This window comes from Gallus gallus, chromosome 18, assembly GCF_016699485.2.
Source record: "Gallus gallus isolate bGalGal1 chromosome 18, bGalGal1.mat.broiler.GRCg7b, whole genome shotgun sequence".
Lineage (NCBI taxonomy): Eukaryota > Metazoa > Chordata > Aves > Galliformes > Phasianidae > Gallus > Gallus gallus.
In genome coordinates, this window is record NC_052549.1 from 6,496,909 (window position 1) to 6,514,676 (window position 17,768).

The 17,768-nt window shown below is 38.9% G+C and overlaps 1 protein-coding gene and 1 long non-coding RNA gene across 7 annotated transcripts in view; one reads left to right on the forward strand and one right to left on the reverse strand.

Moving 5' to 3' along the window:
• Positions 1-17,768, forward strand: part of STXBP4 (syntaxin binding protein 4) — a 56,275-nt gene that overhangs the window by 26,489 nt on the left and 12,018 nt on the right. For all 3 annotated transcript variants that reach the window (XM_004946157.5, XM_415648.8, XM_040649713.2), the window contains 3 exons: positions 1,567-1,683; positions 2,730-2,779; positions 3,102-3,235. In XM_004946157.5, the coding sequence (XP_004946214.2) occupies positions 1,567-1,683; positions 2,730-2,779; positions 3,102-3,235 (301 nt within the window). The remainder of the gene's footprint in view (positions 1-1,566; positions 1,684-2,729; positions 2,780-3,101; positions 3,236-17,768) is intronic.
• LOC107052250 overlaps positions 1-17,768 on the reverse strand; it is a 43,728-nt gene that overhangs the window by 2,536 nt on the left and 23,424 nt on the right. Inside the window, exons 4-5 of one of the 4 annotated variants that reach the window (XR_006931753.1) lie at positions 16,601-16,780; positions 2-5,241 (exon numbers count right to left, since the gene is read on the reverse strand). This is a non-coding gene — a long non-coding RNA (uncharacterized LOC107052250). Of the gene's footprint in view, position 1; positions 16,781-17,768 lie in introns of all 4 variants that reach the window. The other 3 variants (XR_005840696.2, XR_005840695.2, XR_005840694.2) reach the window with 3 other exon arrangements.

Below are 17,768 nucleotides of genomic sequence, written 5' to 3' on the forward strand. Positions count from 1 at the left end.
CCATGGTTTCCTTGCTGTTGTCACGTATCTTGTTTTCATTTTCTTTTCATCTGTTTTTCTAAAGTAGGTCACTGTTTGTCTTGTATTATTCAATAACTGGAATGATGCGTGGTGAAGGGGATAATGTGAAGTGCATGAGTCTTCCTTTATCCAGATATCTTTGGGCTGGAAAAACGAGCTGGAAGCACATGTGGGCCATAGGTCACCGTGGCACATCTCGAGCAGGGAATAGTTTCTGCTCCGTAGACAGCAGCTGTGAAGATGATACACACGTTTGTATGCCTTTGTACTTACGTAAAAGTGACCTGAATATTTTTTGTACTTCTATTAGATTAATGTTATAAAATCCACTACTGTTCTGAAGTACATGTGGATTTAATCAAGATAGTAATTTAAATGATACCAACAGTAGTGTGCCAGTGAAATTTCCTATAATTTTTTAATTGGGCCTCATATTTTAGAACTACTTCATTTCCAGTGAATCATTTCAAAGTAGGCAGAGGAATAAAAATATTGGAGGCACTTTTTAATCTTCTACACGTGGTTCAAACCAAGTGCAAGCAGGTTGGCGTGTGTGTTTGCCTTTTCCTCGTGAAAAATAGATGTGCATAAGAATTAATGGTGAAGGAGGCTTAATGAAATGCTGCCGTTTTTCACGGTGAGAATTAATTCAATATTAAAAGGTTTTAATAAGATAAAACTGACCCCTGTGGTGTACAACTTACAGAGGAGCAACATCGGAAATGTGTGTAACTCCCAGGGAGAAATTCCCCTCATCTGCTGGTGTGTGTGATGCCTTTCCAAACATCTGGGTGAAGCACCCACATGCGTAGCTAAAGGTGGCGCCTCTGCTGAAAAACTGTTTCTTAGCTGAGAATTTGCTCTATGAAATAACATCATAGTGCTCTTTGTTATAGTTTCCATGTATGTAAACAGGAGGCATCACTTTTAGGCAACCTACGTATATTTGAAAACTTTTCTGATGGTGTTGTCGTGTGGGCAGCTCCAAGGACTCAGGAGAAAACCCTGAGCCTTCAGCACTTGAGCTAATGAGTGAGACCCAGTAGTGCTGGGCTCACAGTCTGTAGCTGAAGGAGAGGAAGGATGCATAACTCAGGTCGATAGCTTATACAAGCGCACGTAGAGAAATCCTGGGGGGTAATTTTCTCCATGATATGCCATAATTACTCTGCTGGCCAAAGGATGTACAGACACAAACCAGAGGACCACATCTGTTCACAGACTGGCTGTTTATGGCACCCTGCTGACAGGTTCTGCCAGCGTCACTTCAGCATTGTTCATCCGTTCAGGAATCAGTACAGACTATCCGAGGTTTCAGCCCATCACTGCTGTCAGCTGTTAGTCTGGATTTACCTTGATGTGATACCCAGGAGCTTATTTACTAGCAGCTCAGGCATACCCACCTGAGCAGGTATGGGTAGAAAACATACGGTGTAAAACATGTCAGACATCCATTTTAATTCACACCTTTTACCTTTGCGAGCCATGGAAGAAAATGATGGAAATAAAATCCTTAATCCAGCATGTACCAAACATCTTTTCCAGGATAACATCCAAGATTTGAGAAAGAGGGTTACTGTTCTTGACTGTCAGCTGCGGAAATCGGAGTCGGCTAGGAAGAGCTTTGAGGTGGCTACTGAGAAACTGCTACAGTTCGTGGAGGTAACTGTGCCACTGCACTGCTCTATTTGGAAAAGCTGTATGTTGATGTTGCTGAGGAGTAAAGCTGAATATAAACTGTAGTTTGCAGAAACCACTCCCCAGCTTGAGGAGCCGTGCTGAAAGTGAAGGTGCTGTAGAAGTGTTCTTGTAGGAATGCACTTTGTCTTTTCATCTCGCTGTACACAGAGGCAGTTGAAACTGGTCAGATTTCTTAAATGTATTTTTCACAAGCATACTGATTTCTGTGAAATTCCCCAGAAGAAGGAGGCAGAAAAATGGTATTTAATAATGTTTTGAAATGCTATAACAGAAACAAATAACATTATGGTGTTTATTTCATGCGGAGGAGTTACGATTTTATTTTTTTAGCTTAAATATTTAAATTAATGCACAGAATAGTTGAGACTGAGGGACCTTTGGAGGCCATCAGTCCTCCCTCCCCTCACAGCACTGAGCATTGTCCACTCAGGTTCTGAGTATCTTCACAAACAGGGACTCCACACCTTCCATAGGCGGCCTGCTCCAACGTGCACTGACACGTCCTACCGTCGTGTAAGAGGAGAAGATAATTGCAGTAATGAATTTCATACGTTATTTTAATATTGTTATTAATTATTATTTAATGTGACGGGTCCATTTATCTTTTTCAAGATGAAAGTGCTTGTTGAATAATTTGTCAAGTTGAGGCCACGTTGCCATGAATTACTGTGTTATGTACATTAATGTGTCCCTTCATAGACTTTTCTGGAAATACTGATGAAATTAATATTTGCAAGAATGAAAGGCAGCTGTAAGTTAATAGGTATGAAGTACTGGGAAAATGAAAATAGCCAGGATAGTAACTTTGTAAGTATTTTCTGTAGGAATCCATTCCGTATTGTTTTGTAACTTCTGATGATAGATTTTGTAGCTGGGGGAATTACTTCTCTCCATCTCACTGGAAGAAGGAGATTCTTTAAAGTACACATCAGAGCCCACATGCCAAAGATACGGCCTTCTTGACTGTGCTGATTTATGAGCTGTTCACTTCTTATTGTGGCCAACAGGTTGTGCATGAAATGCTTTCCGAAAACTCTCCTTCCTCGGCTGTTCTAAGGTAAGATCTGAGCTGTTACTCACACGAGTATTGAAAATGTCTACTTTTGTCCCTAAAAATTGTCCTGTATGTATTTTTTCCTATAATTTTCTGTTGTGTGTTTCTGAATGCCATTATGCTCAATGTGGGGATGGGAAATTAAATATGTTGTTTTATTTGAACTTTCCTAAAAGCCTTTGCTATACAGGCAGAAATAATTCTGAGACAAACTTATGCTTGATGATACTAATCTTTTTTGTTCATAGAATGACACTCAGGCTTTACTTTATTGAAAGGAACCTTTGCTCATCTTACAAATAAATGCTTTCCCCCCTTCTTTTAGTGACAGAAGGACACCGTTGTCTTCTAAAGCACTCCTTGCCCGGCTGGGGAGGATTGGACCAACTGTTACCACAGCTCTTGCAGCAGAAGCCAGAGACCTTGCCAAGTCTGTCCGTGCCATTCTGGAAGTGAACTGTGAGTAAGAGCACGTGCCTGCGTGTGCGTACACTTGTACACATGCCCATAAATACTTCATTTCTTTTAGTAAATGTTGGGGCATTAGCATCTTGCTCAGTCATTGAGCGTAATGAGTTTCAGCAGTCACCTTGTTTGTTTTTTCTCAAGTGTGAGAAAAGGCTCCTGCGTGTGGGTTCTGTTCCCATTGTGTTCAGGGTGTGCTATGGGTATGGTTACCAGAATACAGTGTCGTTCAGAATGACAGAAGACCTACAAAAGCAGGCAAGGGGCTGCTGCTTCTATCCCTTTGGTGTTTCCAGCCCTAACCCTTACCATAACATTAACTCCTACAAGTGCACTGTTCTCTCATGGTGATTCTGGTGGCTTTTTTGTGGTTTGTCTCACCCAGAAGAATTTATTCACTGTATTATTTTTTTCATTTGATTCTGAGACAACAGAGCTGCCTTCATGCTGGTTGCTTAAGATTCAATCAGTACTACTTTGGAAAGATGCAGAACGTAGAATGATGAAAAACTTTTATGAGTCTGGAGTTAGAAGTGTTCTTCCTTCTTAATACTCTTAAAATATTACACGCATTTCCTCCTTAATTTTAAGCAGATATCACAGGACACTTCACTGCATAAAGGTTACCAATGTCAGCTGGGTATAGTAGTAATTACCTTATTTAAGTAAATTGGATGTATTTGCTAACTCACTGAGTCATGCAACTGATAATAGTGTGACTTCAGAAATAAATAGTGTAAACAAAGAACAAAAAAGTAAATAAGACTTTGTAAGGGTGCTATGAATGATAATGAAGTGACTGAATTTTTTGGAATCTTTAAATGTCCTTCTAGGAAAACACAGGGGGCATTTCCTTGTATTATGTCTGTTAGCATGTCTGTTGTTTTGGTAGTCTGGCAGTTTGGTAGCAGTGGATCCAGTTTTTACATTTGTTCTTTCTCCTTTGCCTTTTGCACATACTCTTTGCTTTTGACTTAATAACAGTGGCCAGGAGGGAGGGGAATTTGTTTTCCACCAGTGACAATGGAAGTGTTCTGTCACATTAAGTTGTTTCTATCACACTACACAGGAAATCATGCAAGGAAAATTTTCAGTCAATTCAGTAAATGCAATTGAATTCTACCATGTGGTTGTCAAACATAACAGGTAGGACACGTCAGAAAGCTCTCGAGCCACAGCAAGGATCCCTTCTATGAACCTGTAAGTTAAAAACAGCTCTGCAGAGAAGGATTTAAAGATTGAACGTCATCCTTCTGAGTTCATTCATTTGGAGAGCATTACAGATACACTTGGGATGTGATGAGCTTGCGTACGAAATTAAAGCTTTAAAGCTTTCCTCTCAAAAAAAAAAAAAGAAAAAAAAGACTAATAGTTAAAGCACAGTAACTGCCTACTGGTGTTCTGCCTGCAGTCTTCTATGCCAGATTCTCACAACACATTCTCTGTGTGATCTTCTGATTTCTTGCAGATGTGCTGTCCTAAAAAGGGGCTCTCATGTATGTAGCATTTCATAAATATCATACATTAAAGAAAAAGACTTAGAAGACTTCCTTTTTATCCTGACAAGTGCCTCCAAATTCAAATTTGTCATTGAGCTCTTACAGAACTGGAGTGAATACTTCTGAGACTGCTCAGTGCATAGAAATGTACTGCTGGACATTCATCGTTATACACTTTAATTTTTACTTTATTTACAATAGATGTGAAACACATCCAGGGGCAGAGCATTCTTCTAAATGAAAACTGATTTCCTTGTTAAAAATCGTCCTTGACATCCAGGACAAAATGGCATATGCATGAGCTAGCCACACAGAGCGACCTCTGCTGCACAATAGCATCACATTTTGCTTGGGGGGAAGAGGTTTAAAAGAAGTTCAGTGCATTCTTGAAGATGTCCAAGTACACGTTGCCTTGTCTGTAACGATGCTGCAAAGCAGTTTTCAGCTTGGTAGGTTGAATGACAGCTATGTGATGTCAGTTTGGTGATTTAAGCCAGGACTCTGTATAAAACAAACAAAACCAAACCCCTTTGTTTTACAGTGCTCACTACTACAGGATCCTCCACATCCAGAAATGCAAATCAAAGTAATAAACAGAATAATGAAGCACGTCTCTTGAAAGATTCATTCTTCATCTTCCTGAAAGGCTGTTAGCTATTTTTAGGCAGTAAGTCTTGGGAGGCCTTTCTGCTTTGCAGAATAATACCATCTCCTTACGACATAAAGAAAATTGCTTTCATCTTACAAAGGATCATAATGCCTCAGCAAAGGAACCGTAGCATTTAAAAGTAGTTGCTGGCTGCACTTAGTAGTCCATACGGTGAAGATCATGCTAAAAAAAAAAATTGAGAAAGCAGCTTCTTCTTTTCTATTACAAAATTTAAAAAGAAATATACTTGCCACCGATAATGGCAGAAATCTGATTAGCTCTGGAACATGCTTATCTCTTCATACAATAGGAGGCGGTGAGCATTTTGAAATGTTCAGCAGAATAATGCAGCATTCAAGTATTCTGACTGCTAACTTCCCCGCTCTACCTCCGACTTTTCTATTAAAAAATGCAGTCTTGCCCTTGTTGATATAATCCCAATCATCGGTATCTGTTACGTGCTCAGAAGCCTACTTCTCTGATCGCAGGCACTAAAGCAGTGTATCTCGAACTATTTCTTCACATCATTTTCCTTTAATCTCTTTTCAGCCTGGGATCTGGCAGTCATTGTGAAGTTCACTAAAAGTATCCCCAAAAACTTATCTTCCAAAGATCCTGCTGCCCTGATTGATACTGATCTTTCCAGGTACCACAGTAGGCATTTGCTTATGAAGATCCTACAGGCAGAAGTTCAGTTGCCCACGTTTTCCATTCATTTTCCTTGTATGCTGATTGCACATTAAAAAAAAAGGCGATGGGAAGAGCTGGTGGTCAGCAGCCGTGGGTGTTTGTTCTCTTGGTAGTTAAGTTGCTATTACTTTCTGGACCACAGATGAAGTCTTACATCTCAGGCATTAACAGCCAAAATATGGAATCTCTCAATTTTTTTCTGTTTGTTTTTTAAACTACATTATGGTAAGTTGCCAGCATAGCTCCATGTTTAGCAAGCTGTTAGTAGTCCTTTCTCATTCCTTTGACACAGTTATAAGTTGGTGGCAGAGTTACAAGGAAGCGTGGCAAGTCTTCTCAAACAGCAGTTGCTAATTTGAGAATCGTTAATACTGCTGAATATTCATGTTCCTTTTAATCATACATTACAGCCTTGGTATGTTTATTACAATAAAATTAATGCTGTTTACTTTATTAGTTTTGTTCTTAAAATTAAAGATATGGCAGTGTTGTACAGCTATTTGGCTGTAGCTCATTGGGAGAGTTCTGGAGAAGGTAATAGGTAAGCATTGCGTGTTTCCCCCTGCCTTTTTGGTTTATGTGCATTGAAATCTAGATGTAATTGTAAGACAGGCACACTGTGGCTAACTTGACTTTTATTAATTAGCATAGTGATATTAAAGATGCATTTGCAGAGACCGAATATCAAAATAGTTCCCCTCCATTGACCCCGTGAATATTTTCAGATTGCTGGCACTTGCTCATGCTGCTATGTTTTTATTTTTCCAGTGTCAGAGCAAGAAAATAATTCCCTGTGAGATATTTTTCTAGGCATACTTCTGCATTAGGAGGACAGCACAGCTTTAATATACCTCCAGCTAATAAACTCAGAATGTACCTTTTCTTCCTGACTGAAAGAGCTGCATAATAACAACTGAAGAGCTAACTGTATATTCATTGTTCTGGTAAGGCCATAAATATTTCAGTGAGTTACTCAAATCAGAAATGGAGGAGGCCTATTAAATTATACAACATACATCCTTAAAGCATCTATACAGCTCCCATTGTTAACAGTTTTTGACTAGCAAAAGGAGTAATCTTAATCTATGCTGTGTGCTTTAAAGATATAGAGGTTACGTCTGTTAATTAAATATTTTCTGATAGAATATTTCTGCTAGGAAATAGTATTTTAGTAAAATTAGAATGTGGTATTTCTTTGAACTTTTCAACAACAAAGGAAGCGATTTCTGTCATGAAGAAACTTAACAATTCTTTTATCCAGCAGAGAATGTCAGAGTTTTGCTTAAGGTTGGAGATTTCTTCCCCCATCCCCACGTATTTCATGGCAGGGTGGTTTCGTTTTTGTAGGCAACAACAATTCTGGATTGTTAAATGATTATTTTTTTTTTCCAGTTCAATCTTTTCTGAGTTAGCAATAAATAAAGAAATAGGTAGTTTTGGACTATGGCCAAATCATCGGGGTCTCCTTTAGCCTGCAGAATTGGGCTGAATTTCGAACTCATGGGGAATTTGGTTACTTTCTTGTTTGCTCAGAGCCATTGTGTGGAGATAACACAGAGCTGGACAACGTAGAGCAGGACAAAAGATGGTTACTGAAGACATCTCTGGGTTTTTATCTGTATGCAACATTGGTATTCTGGTTTCCAGCTCTTCTCAATGGAAAACAATGCTCATTAAGTAGATGCCTGAACTTGAAAGCTTAAAAATCTATAATATTAAATAAACAAATAAACCTAGTGAGGCCACATTGGGGTTCAATGGTTGATTAGAAAGGCAGCAGACAGCAAAAGCTCTCAATTTTACCTTTAGATTTTCTGTTTTAGTTTTAGTGTGATTGATAGGGTATGTGTTGAGGTGCTATCTTACAAGCCTAAAAAAAGCCATAAAGCCTGTTTCTTTGGCCAGCATGGGTTTGATTTTACAGTAAATACTTGGAAGGAGACAAGTGAAGATTTGTTTGGTACATAACGTAATGTACATGTATTACTTCTGTGAATATGAGATATAAAAATGCCTTGTGAATGGGAAGCAGAAGAAGTGTCTATATGTAATGTAAATCACACAGAAGCTTCCAAAACTAGCACTCAGACAGCACTTGGAATAGTACCAAGGAATCTGAAAACATACGGCTAGAAAGAATCTCCAGCAATAAGGTAGGTAGAATCACCTGCCTGCCTTCAGCAATCCGAATTATCTACATGAATCCAGACAGGTGTTTGTCTAACATAATTCTACTTTCTAGCTTTTCTAGACAAATGATTCCCATGCTTAATTATCTTTGCCATTGGGAGGCTTTTCCTTTGGCCTAAATCCTCCTCATTATGGTTTTAAGCCCATTGCTGGTTTTCTTCATCCCAGTGGTTATTGAAAACATCCTACTATGTTCCTCTTTGTGGTGACTTTTAATATATTTGAAGATATCATTTCACCATTGAATTTTCTGTTCCCAAAATAAGCCACTAATACCAGTTTGCTCATTTTTTTGCACGCAAGGCTTGTCTTCTGGCTGTTGTATCACTCTTTTGTTTCTCTGGATTCTTTCCAGTTCATCAACATTGCATTACAGTTCTGTAGTTGAGACCTTCCTATGGGAAATAAAATGGACTAATGGGTTTGTTTGCTTTAAGATATAGCACACAGGCTCTTAGACTGGTACACGCGTTCCTCTTCCCAGATAGTTTCATGTTACTGACCCACATGAAGTTGGTGCTTTCTTGTACTTCCACAGCCTCTTCTCCTGAACCGAGGGCCAGCCAGACCTACCTGCGTTCTTGTACCAAGGGCAGCACTTCGTGTTTTGTCCTTACCGAGTTACACCCCAGCTTTTTCAATCCACTGATCCAGTTAGTCGAGACCTTACAAATTCTAATCCTGTTCTTCAATGCCATTTCAAAGAAATGTCTGTTCACAGATGGTTTTCACATTGTGAGTTACACCTGTACTCTCCTGCCCTGGACTAAAACCACAGTTCATTGTAAGTGAGGAATAACACTTTGACCTAACTGGTCTTACTTGTGGACATTCTTACGGGATCTGGAAATTAGACTCACAGGTTTAAACTGATGTCCAAGAGTCAGAGCATTCCAAATTGCAGTTATGTACAAGTAGAGAAGCTAGATAAAAGGTGACACTTGGAAGGACAGAATAATTTTATCATCTGATCACATTAAAAAAAAAAAAAGCATTTAAAGTATCAGTAGTGAACAAATTGCCAGCTGATTTACTGGTGATTGAATGTGTGTTTTATTCCCAGTGTTTCACAGCAATGAAAAAGACAATTTGATGTGTAAAGCCTGTATTTAAGAGTTCTTTAATGTGACCTAGATTTTAGAACTCTGTTGTTGCTGCTAGAAAAGCAATTTATTCCTTCTCCATTCACTTACCTTTAATGAGAAAAGATGAATCAGCTTTTGAATAGGCACTGTCTGTACTGACTTCCTAATCAAAACATTTTAATAATGAAAAACAAGTAAGTGATATTATTATACCTTAAAATGCAGATGCTCTAACAAGATTAGGACAGACTTGTTAAGTAAATTTCCAGCATCTCTGAGAAGAAGACTTCGTTAAGGAACAGATCTTTAAAAGTCTTTGCACGTGTTCAGTTCATACTGTGACCCAGCTATGAAAAAATTAAATGACTTTGTGCCTCTTCCCATACTTGCTCTCAGTAACTATGGAAACTACAGTCAAAACTCTGTAGAATCAACAACTGTGCTGGATGGTAGGTACTTCCTGAGTTCCCTCCTCTTAATTTCTGTTGATATTTAATGCTTAGAATTTTGTTACATGTATTAATACTTAATTATAGTATGAAGTCCTTGACATGAGGGAGAAAAAACAGAAATGCTTCTCAATTTCATAGCATAGAGATGCAAATTGCTCCCAGTCAGAGGAAATAGGTGAGACGGGAATTGAACCCCTATGTTCTCAATTCCAGATAGCGTCTCAAGCTCCAGGCTGTTTTTGACCTGCTAGCACAGGTCAGCCCAGGATGCTGGTTGTCTGGATTGGAGGGCACCCAGATGTCTGGTGGGGTGCATGCGTCTGCACAGCAGTCAAGGAGCGGCTCTCTCTCATTTCAGGTACCAAAAAATTAGGTAACCGTTACAGCAGGAAGCTCAACCAAAGCTGTTTGTGCAGTTAATGCTGAGTTAATTTTCCACGGCTGTGCAGTTCGGAGCACCCTGAGAGGATTAACGCTGGTGGCGGGGGGTTCCCTTTGCCTGGAATGTCAGCGCATGCTGAAGCCAGCAGTGCTCATCTTGTGCAGGAGGGGCGGTGCAATGCTCTGTCAGTTCCTTCAGTTGGCACAACTTCTTCACTCTTTTTCAGTAGGTAGGAGTGAGAAGCTGAGGGCCAGCAGAGTTACTTAGACGTACATGGTATGTGTGGTGTACAAATGTGGTAATTGAAATGGAAAGAGGCACAGAGAAAGCTGATTGCCAGGAGTGGAATAGGGAGATCTCAAAAGTATATTTTGAGAATTTGCAAGAGCAAAACATAACTGCTTGGTGCTTATGAAGGAGACCCAAATGAGGCACAGAATGTATGTAGGTCTCATACTAAATCTGTCACCTCATCCCATGAAGCACAGATATGATGAACGGGAAGTAGTGGATGGTGATTTTGGCTCCTATTAGTGCTTGGTACAATTATTGTGTTGGAATCCTTCACAATTAGGATAAAATAAATATGCTGATTCTGGCACACGGTGAATTTATTTTTGTTCAGATTTATTATGAAAAAAAAGGCACCTATCTTGGTTTCTAGCAACGTTTGCCATAATTGTTACAGTATACTGGTTCTGAAGTCGTGTCTGTCTATAAATAAAGCCCTTCTTTTACCCAGGTGTAGTTACAGTGACTTTTGTAACAGGCTCAAAGTGTGTCTTGTTTTAGTGTATTTTCACAATTCTTGCTTCAAATCAAAGTAGTGTTTGTTTATTACTTACTTTGGTCTCTACTTACTGTGGAGCTGAGCAGAAAGTAGTTGTGTGTCCCTCAAATTGTAGGTGGTACGTGCCAGCCCCTGCATGCTTTAATTTCATCATCAGTGCATAGAAGTAAGATATTGCTTAGCAATAAAGGCATATCACGTAATAGTATTACTTTTTAAATCTCAGACCATTTCTGCCCAATTCTAATTTTAGACAGTTTTTCGTTTGTTACCAGTGAGCCCTTTCTAATTAAACTTATATTTAACAAATGCGTCAGGGAGCGGTGCGAGATGACAGTGATGGAAGTGGGTGGGTAGCACAATAGATGGTGACGAGGATTTGATCCAGCGAGGAGAAGAGGAGACAGATGAATTCCAGAGCAGAGGGAGTAGTAACCAGGGGAGCAAGAGAAAGGGAGGCTGTGGAAAATAGAAATGATTCGGAGCAGGTCCGTGCAGTGAGGTGTTCCAGGCTGCTCCTACTTAGTCCTGCATGCCTTGTGTGCAGAGGATTGGCTTTCTGAAGTCAGAATGTGTTATTCCACATTAGTGTAATTAGTTGGAAGAGGACAGTGCTGATTCAGTACAAGAATGTTCTCATGAGAGCACTTTACTTCTATGAATTTAGCTTTTTTAGCCTGGAAATGAACTTGGGAACCAGTATTAAAATATAATATATATAAGGCCTTGGTGCAGATTTCTTCCCCAGCTACGGACCATTTCTCTGATTGTATAGTAAGTAATGTGTTGTGAAAATAATACTGTGTTCTTAACCGATCACAAACAGACAGTCATGTTAACAGTGAGTACAAGAAATAACAAGCTTATGGTTTTCAGTGGAAGTCATTAAATAATGCATGTTTTCTAGAAGGTTTTTATTACAAAAATAATCAGTATTATTTTAAATTCCTTTCATGTCGGAATTTCAGGGGATGCAGTCTCTCTTGGGCACTCTGCATGCTTAAGAGAGATTCTCAGTTTCTTACCAGTAGTTGGTGCAGATGCACAGGATCAGGCCAGTGCCTCGCTAATGGCACGGATGGATCGGCAGTGTTCCCTCTGGGCTAAAAGGATTTATCCAGAGGTCAGTGGTTTTCTGTCAGTTGATAATGGCTTATGTACCTTACCTTCTTCTCACAAAAATAAGCATCTTCTACAGCGTACCTTAAAAGAACAGCATCCATTTGCTGAAGTAGACAGACTGTACAGCTCAGTTATTTGCTGTATTCTTTCCATTCCCTCGAAAAGGAAGTTGGAATATTTTATAGTGATGTTACTGTAAGTACGGTGACTTCTGCTGTTCTGCATAATTGTGTTTTGTTGTATGCATTTGATTGCCATCAGCTAAGCAGAATAAAGCATTTTATTGCCTTAATTGTGGTGTGCTTATCTTGTACTTACACTGCTAACCTCCTGCATAAAGACAGGCCTCAGCTACACTGTTCACTTCTCATTTTAATTACAGTATTAATACTTGGATCCTACAGAACATAAAACTTTATTTAAATGGAGAATATTAATAGTTGAAAAACATGCATTTTTTTGTTTTGATAGCATTCAACTTCTGAAGGGATACGTTTTTTAAATGACGTTTCAGGAATGTGTTTCTTTATCCATCTTGAAGACCTATCAGTAACCTCAGTGCCTGGACGCCTACTGCTCTCACTTGAGCTTAAGAGTGCATTCTAGGAAGAATTTGTTCAAATTTGGATTTCTTAATTGCTAAGCTAGGAAAGAAGTACACCTACAGTAACGTCTGGTCCCAGGTACTGAACAGAGGTCAGGTCAGACTTGTTTCCTGAAATAAGCCATCTGCCTGATCACTGTTCATATCTTAACGTTTCCATTGTATCCGTGCTGTTTTCAATAACTGCACCAAGTTCTTCATGGGCAGTTATTAGAATAAAAACACTTTAAAGAGTTCATAATTTCAAAATTACCAGAAAGATCTTAAAGTTGATCATAGAAGCCACTGTTTGAGTAAAAACAAGATCTTTCTAAGCTGTCACCATGTGATTATTTTTTTTATCACCTAATACCCAACTGCCACTCAGCACGGTGTATTCATTTCAGTAAGAGATGAATATGTTTGCTGACATAGATGGGTCGGTATCATATGATCAACAGGAAATAGAAGGTACGAGGTCATCTTTCACCATGCCCTGTATAGCCAAAATAACAGTATTTTTCCTAAAGCTTGGTTTCTAGGAACGCTGCTGACTGGAGCCGAGCCACCCTGCCAGCCATACTCTAAATTAGCATAAATTGCAATTGCCAGTATTTCCCAGATGTATCCACTTGAAAACTACTGACTCCATCTTTGTTTTATTAAATCACCCCAAACAAAAGAAGAAAAAATAATTTCTTTAGAATGGAATTTGATATGTGAAAGACGAGAATGGAATGTCCTCTTAGAGCATTATTCATAAAATGGAGTCCATTTGTTTGTGGGAAAAGCACTTGAAATGCTCTAAAGAACAAAGTGGCACACAAACAAATGCCAGAAGTGCATACTCCCTTCTGGAAGCTGTTTTCCTGGACCTTTGTTTTTACAGTTAACTTGCAAATAAGCACTAAAATGTAGTGTATATTATTGGCAGCCTCAAAAAACAAAGAGCCATTTTATGCCTGAGCCCCACTGACCACAATTGACAAACAGGGATGAATGTTCCTCCACAGATTTTTGCTTTAGCTCTGCCAAGTAGCATAACTCACAAAGGAGTTCCTCTGCCAGTCCTGCATCATGTGATGTCTCCAGTCTATCTGGGATATTCCCATTTTCCAGTAGCATTCAAGAGTCTGAGGCCAGACATCAGATGACCAGCAAGCTGGATCTTCAGCTTTCAGTCCTCTTTGCATGGCCTAGATAGCTCAAAGAGAAGAGCCAAAGGCATTGGAGTTCCTAACTGATGAGTTTTGCATTGCTGCTGAGGCCATGAGAGGAAGGTTTGAGTGTGGACAAGAGCATCTTGCTCAATAGCTGGATGTTGGAAAGGGATCAGAATTCAAAATTTCATTTATCCAAAGAACGGAGAAAACTGTTTAATGGTGTCTTTAGGAAAGCTTTTCTACCAGATATACTTTTAACAGATCATTACTATTTCTTCAAAAGCTTCATCCTTTTGGAGAATTGTAATATTAAGTGTAAATACATCACTAAGAGGTAATTGATTAATAGTGAACAGTAAATTTTTGATCCATTCTCTGAATCTCTTTATTTCTTTGAGTAATTTTGTCATCAGAAAATAAGAAAACCAAAATATTTTGGACTGCACTATTTATCCGTTAGGGAAATAACTCTTTTTAGATTCAACTGAATGCTTGTGCTGTGGTATCTGCTACTATTAGTCTCATCTGCTGTTCTCCACATTTCCTGTCCTATAGTTGTACTTAACTTACTGAAGAACAATAACATTTCTGCACTACTTACAGCTTCGATTACTGCCCACTAAAATGAGGTTCTTCCCTAAATTCTGTGCTTTCCTCCTTGCTCGTTTAGTGACATACCTTGATTGATGATATAGTGTGCATCTTTTGATCCAGGAGAGCTGTCCTGAGGCATGAGGGAGGGCACATGGGAAAAATCTTCCATTTCTTTCACCCCATACAAGTTTATAATTTGGCCTTATATTTATTGTTCTATTTAGTGCAATCAGCCAAGTATCAATGCCTTTTCTTTGTCCTGTTGAACCAAGGAAGTGAACAAGATCACTGAGATCCACACTTCATGTAGTAGCAGAAAAAATTTTGGTTAGCCCCAGGGTTTCATTCCCTCTCTGCCCTAAGCAGTGGGAACTTTATACAGCGGTTACTGCAGCAGGCATCCTGCAGCTGAGAAGGCAAGCAGTCACCAGGGATATTGCCTTGCTGCTCTGTAGCAGCTGCAGCAGTACTGGCACATACAACAGCAAGCAGTTTGTTGTTTTTCTTTTTTGCATAAAATTATATACTTCTCCTTTGCATTAAGCCTAATTAGACACATATATTCTGAACAAAATAATAATAGGTTATAATATATTTTGGTTAATATGCTCTCTAGGGAGACTATTTATTCTGTTTGGGCAAAGGATGCTCTGGATGTATTCCTTTTGTTTCACATACATCATTACTTTTGCATTATTACCTTCTTACCTTGCAAAAGACAAATAGTTGTAAAGATCTGAATAGCCAGAAGCCTTGTATTTTTGCTGTAAGGAAATTATTTTTAAATACTGCAAATCTGACTCTTTTAAAAGATTATACATGCTGACAACTACAGCTAAGATATATTATTTATGAAGTTTCATCAAAGAATGTAGCAATTCACAGAAGAAATTATAAACATGTAGGAAACCTGAGACTGCCAGAGTTATATAGGCTAAATGCTGTCTTCCAGACTATGTTTCTGACTGTTCGAGCTCCTTTACCTCCCCTTTACTCCAGGTGGAAGCTTAGCAGTCCTCCAAAGCAAGTCCTAGGAAAGACAACAAATCTGACCCCAGAGGGTATGAAAAAATATGGCACTAGCGAGTAGATCAACTTATGAATGATTCATGGAGAAAGTGAGCTTGAAGGAAGTGAAGATGATGTCTGGGGAAATACTGGGCAAAACTTGAGAGCCTCCTGGCTGCCATGGGAAATACCAAGAACGGAGAGAAATAACTATAAATCTGATGGTGAGAGAAATGCATGAAAAGAACGGTGGTCAAAGACTAATAGTGAAAGAAAGAAAATGTGGAAAACCAAGGTATTAAAAAATATGAAGGTGGAGCTTTGAAGAACATGGAGATTGAGTAGGATATACAAACTAAGGCATATTAAGTCAGAATGGCAAATAAAGCTGTAGCGTTATCTTTGGATACTTTGGATCATTTACAGCTGACAAATGTATTCACTATTTATGAAAAGCACAGTCTTTCAAGGTTGAGAAAAGAATACAGAGTGTCAGTTATCATTGCTACCTACCTGCCAGCCTTTATTTAGAAGGAAAAAAATGAAATAATATTAGACAAATTACCAGCGTAAAAAGTGTAATTATCAGTGATGAATGAAATAGGCGATGTATGGGATCAGAGTGAGCAGAGTAGATGCTGAGGTTTTATTCTTAATAGAGCGAGTGTGTTGTCACTTGGTTTGGATACGTGTGTTTCATGCAGGAATGAGGAAAGGCCAGGGAAAATGGTAGCAATTGAAGGACGAATCCTATTCCCATTCTTATCATTAGAAAATATCCAAGTTGAATAAAATTCCCACCATCTATGGGAGGCAAAGGAAGAACTAGTGGTGATGTCCAGTCTATTTGTAACTTGAAAACATCTTTTCCTACTTTTCTCTGTAGAAATCAAAGCCTGAAAACTGTTATACAGCAACTACTTTGTATCAAAGGGCAGTGGCTGTGGATTATTCTTCTCAAAGGCAGGAGGTGGAAAGTTGTGAGGACCAGATTACATAGATTTATGCTAAATTGAAAACATGAAGACACTTGAGATAAGTGGGAAATATGGGGCAAAAGTGAGAGGAAAAATGTGATCTGTGCTCTTTCCTTTTCAAGCTGTACAAAAATGTGATGGCTGTTCTACAAGTACCAGATCTCAGGTCACCCACCTGAATCCTGAGTTCTGGTAGACATGCTTGTTATTCAGCACGTGGTGTCTGCATACAGCTGTGATTACCTCCTAGCTGGTCTGTACCTGCTCCCCTTGCCCGTGCTTCCGTAGCTCTGATGAACTTTGCTTCTCTCTGAGAACTGAAGCCATCCCATTCCAGGTTCTGAAGAGGACTGCACTAGAAACAAAGATGTGACAATTTGAGAAGAGAAAATCAGTGTTTTAAGAAAGAATTTCCCTCCCAGAAAATGTGTGCACTTATGGGCATACTTTGGTATGAAGAACGTTTCAAAGATCATATGGTGTGTGCAGGCCAGCATGTTTTCCAAACACAAGTTTCAAATCTGAAGCAGGCTCACAGATGGTTCTAATGAGCTGGTCTTTGAGATAGACTGTGACTTGAACAAAAATAGTGTAACTCGTAAGACAGGAACATTTCCAGATGCCTTCCAAGCTAAAGCTCTTGCAGAACACTTTTCATGCATCTTTTAATTGCATGTATATTTCTAGTCTACAAAAAAAATGAAAGGATTTTTAGGATTTTCTTTCTTTTACCTTCATGACAGTACAGTAACACAAAAGCATTCATCAGGGACATTTTTGCGCACTGATGCTTCTTTCTCCAGCACTTTTCAAGCTCTATAGTTGGTTTTGAACATCTAATAATTAAAAAAAGGCTTCCTATGAGAACTGGATATTTTGTGCCATAGTGTAGTGCCCTGCTAAGAGTATTGCTCATCCTTCTCATGTAAGGGACTTTTAACCTAACAACAAAATCTTCGACTGCATTTTGAAGATTAGCATGGCTGATAATTGCAAAAGGGAAAGAGGGAGCAGTTTTACAGTATGTGTGAAAATGTCAACCTTTCACAAGCTCAATTTATGCTAAATTTTGCGGTATTAAATACTTCTGACTCCTTGAAATGTTTGTCTAAGTCACAAAATTAAGCACTTAGTAAGTTAACCTTTCTCAAGATCTGCAGCTATAGACAAGTGTACATACGTATGTATGTCGGCTCTCATTTTTCTCTGACACTCTGAATGTCTTGGAGTTTGTCTAAATTTCCAGTTAATTATGTATAAACATAGAAGACGGTGATAAATCAGACAGTAGAGGATTTGATTCTGTCCAGACTCCTACTTCATACAGCCATCTGAATGAAAAG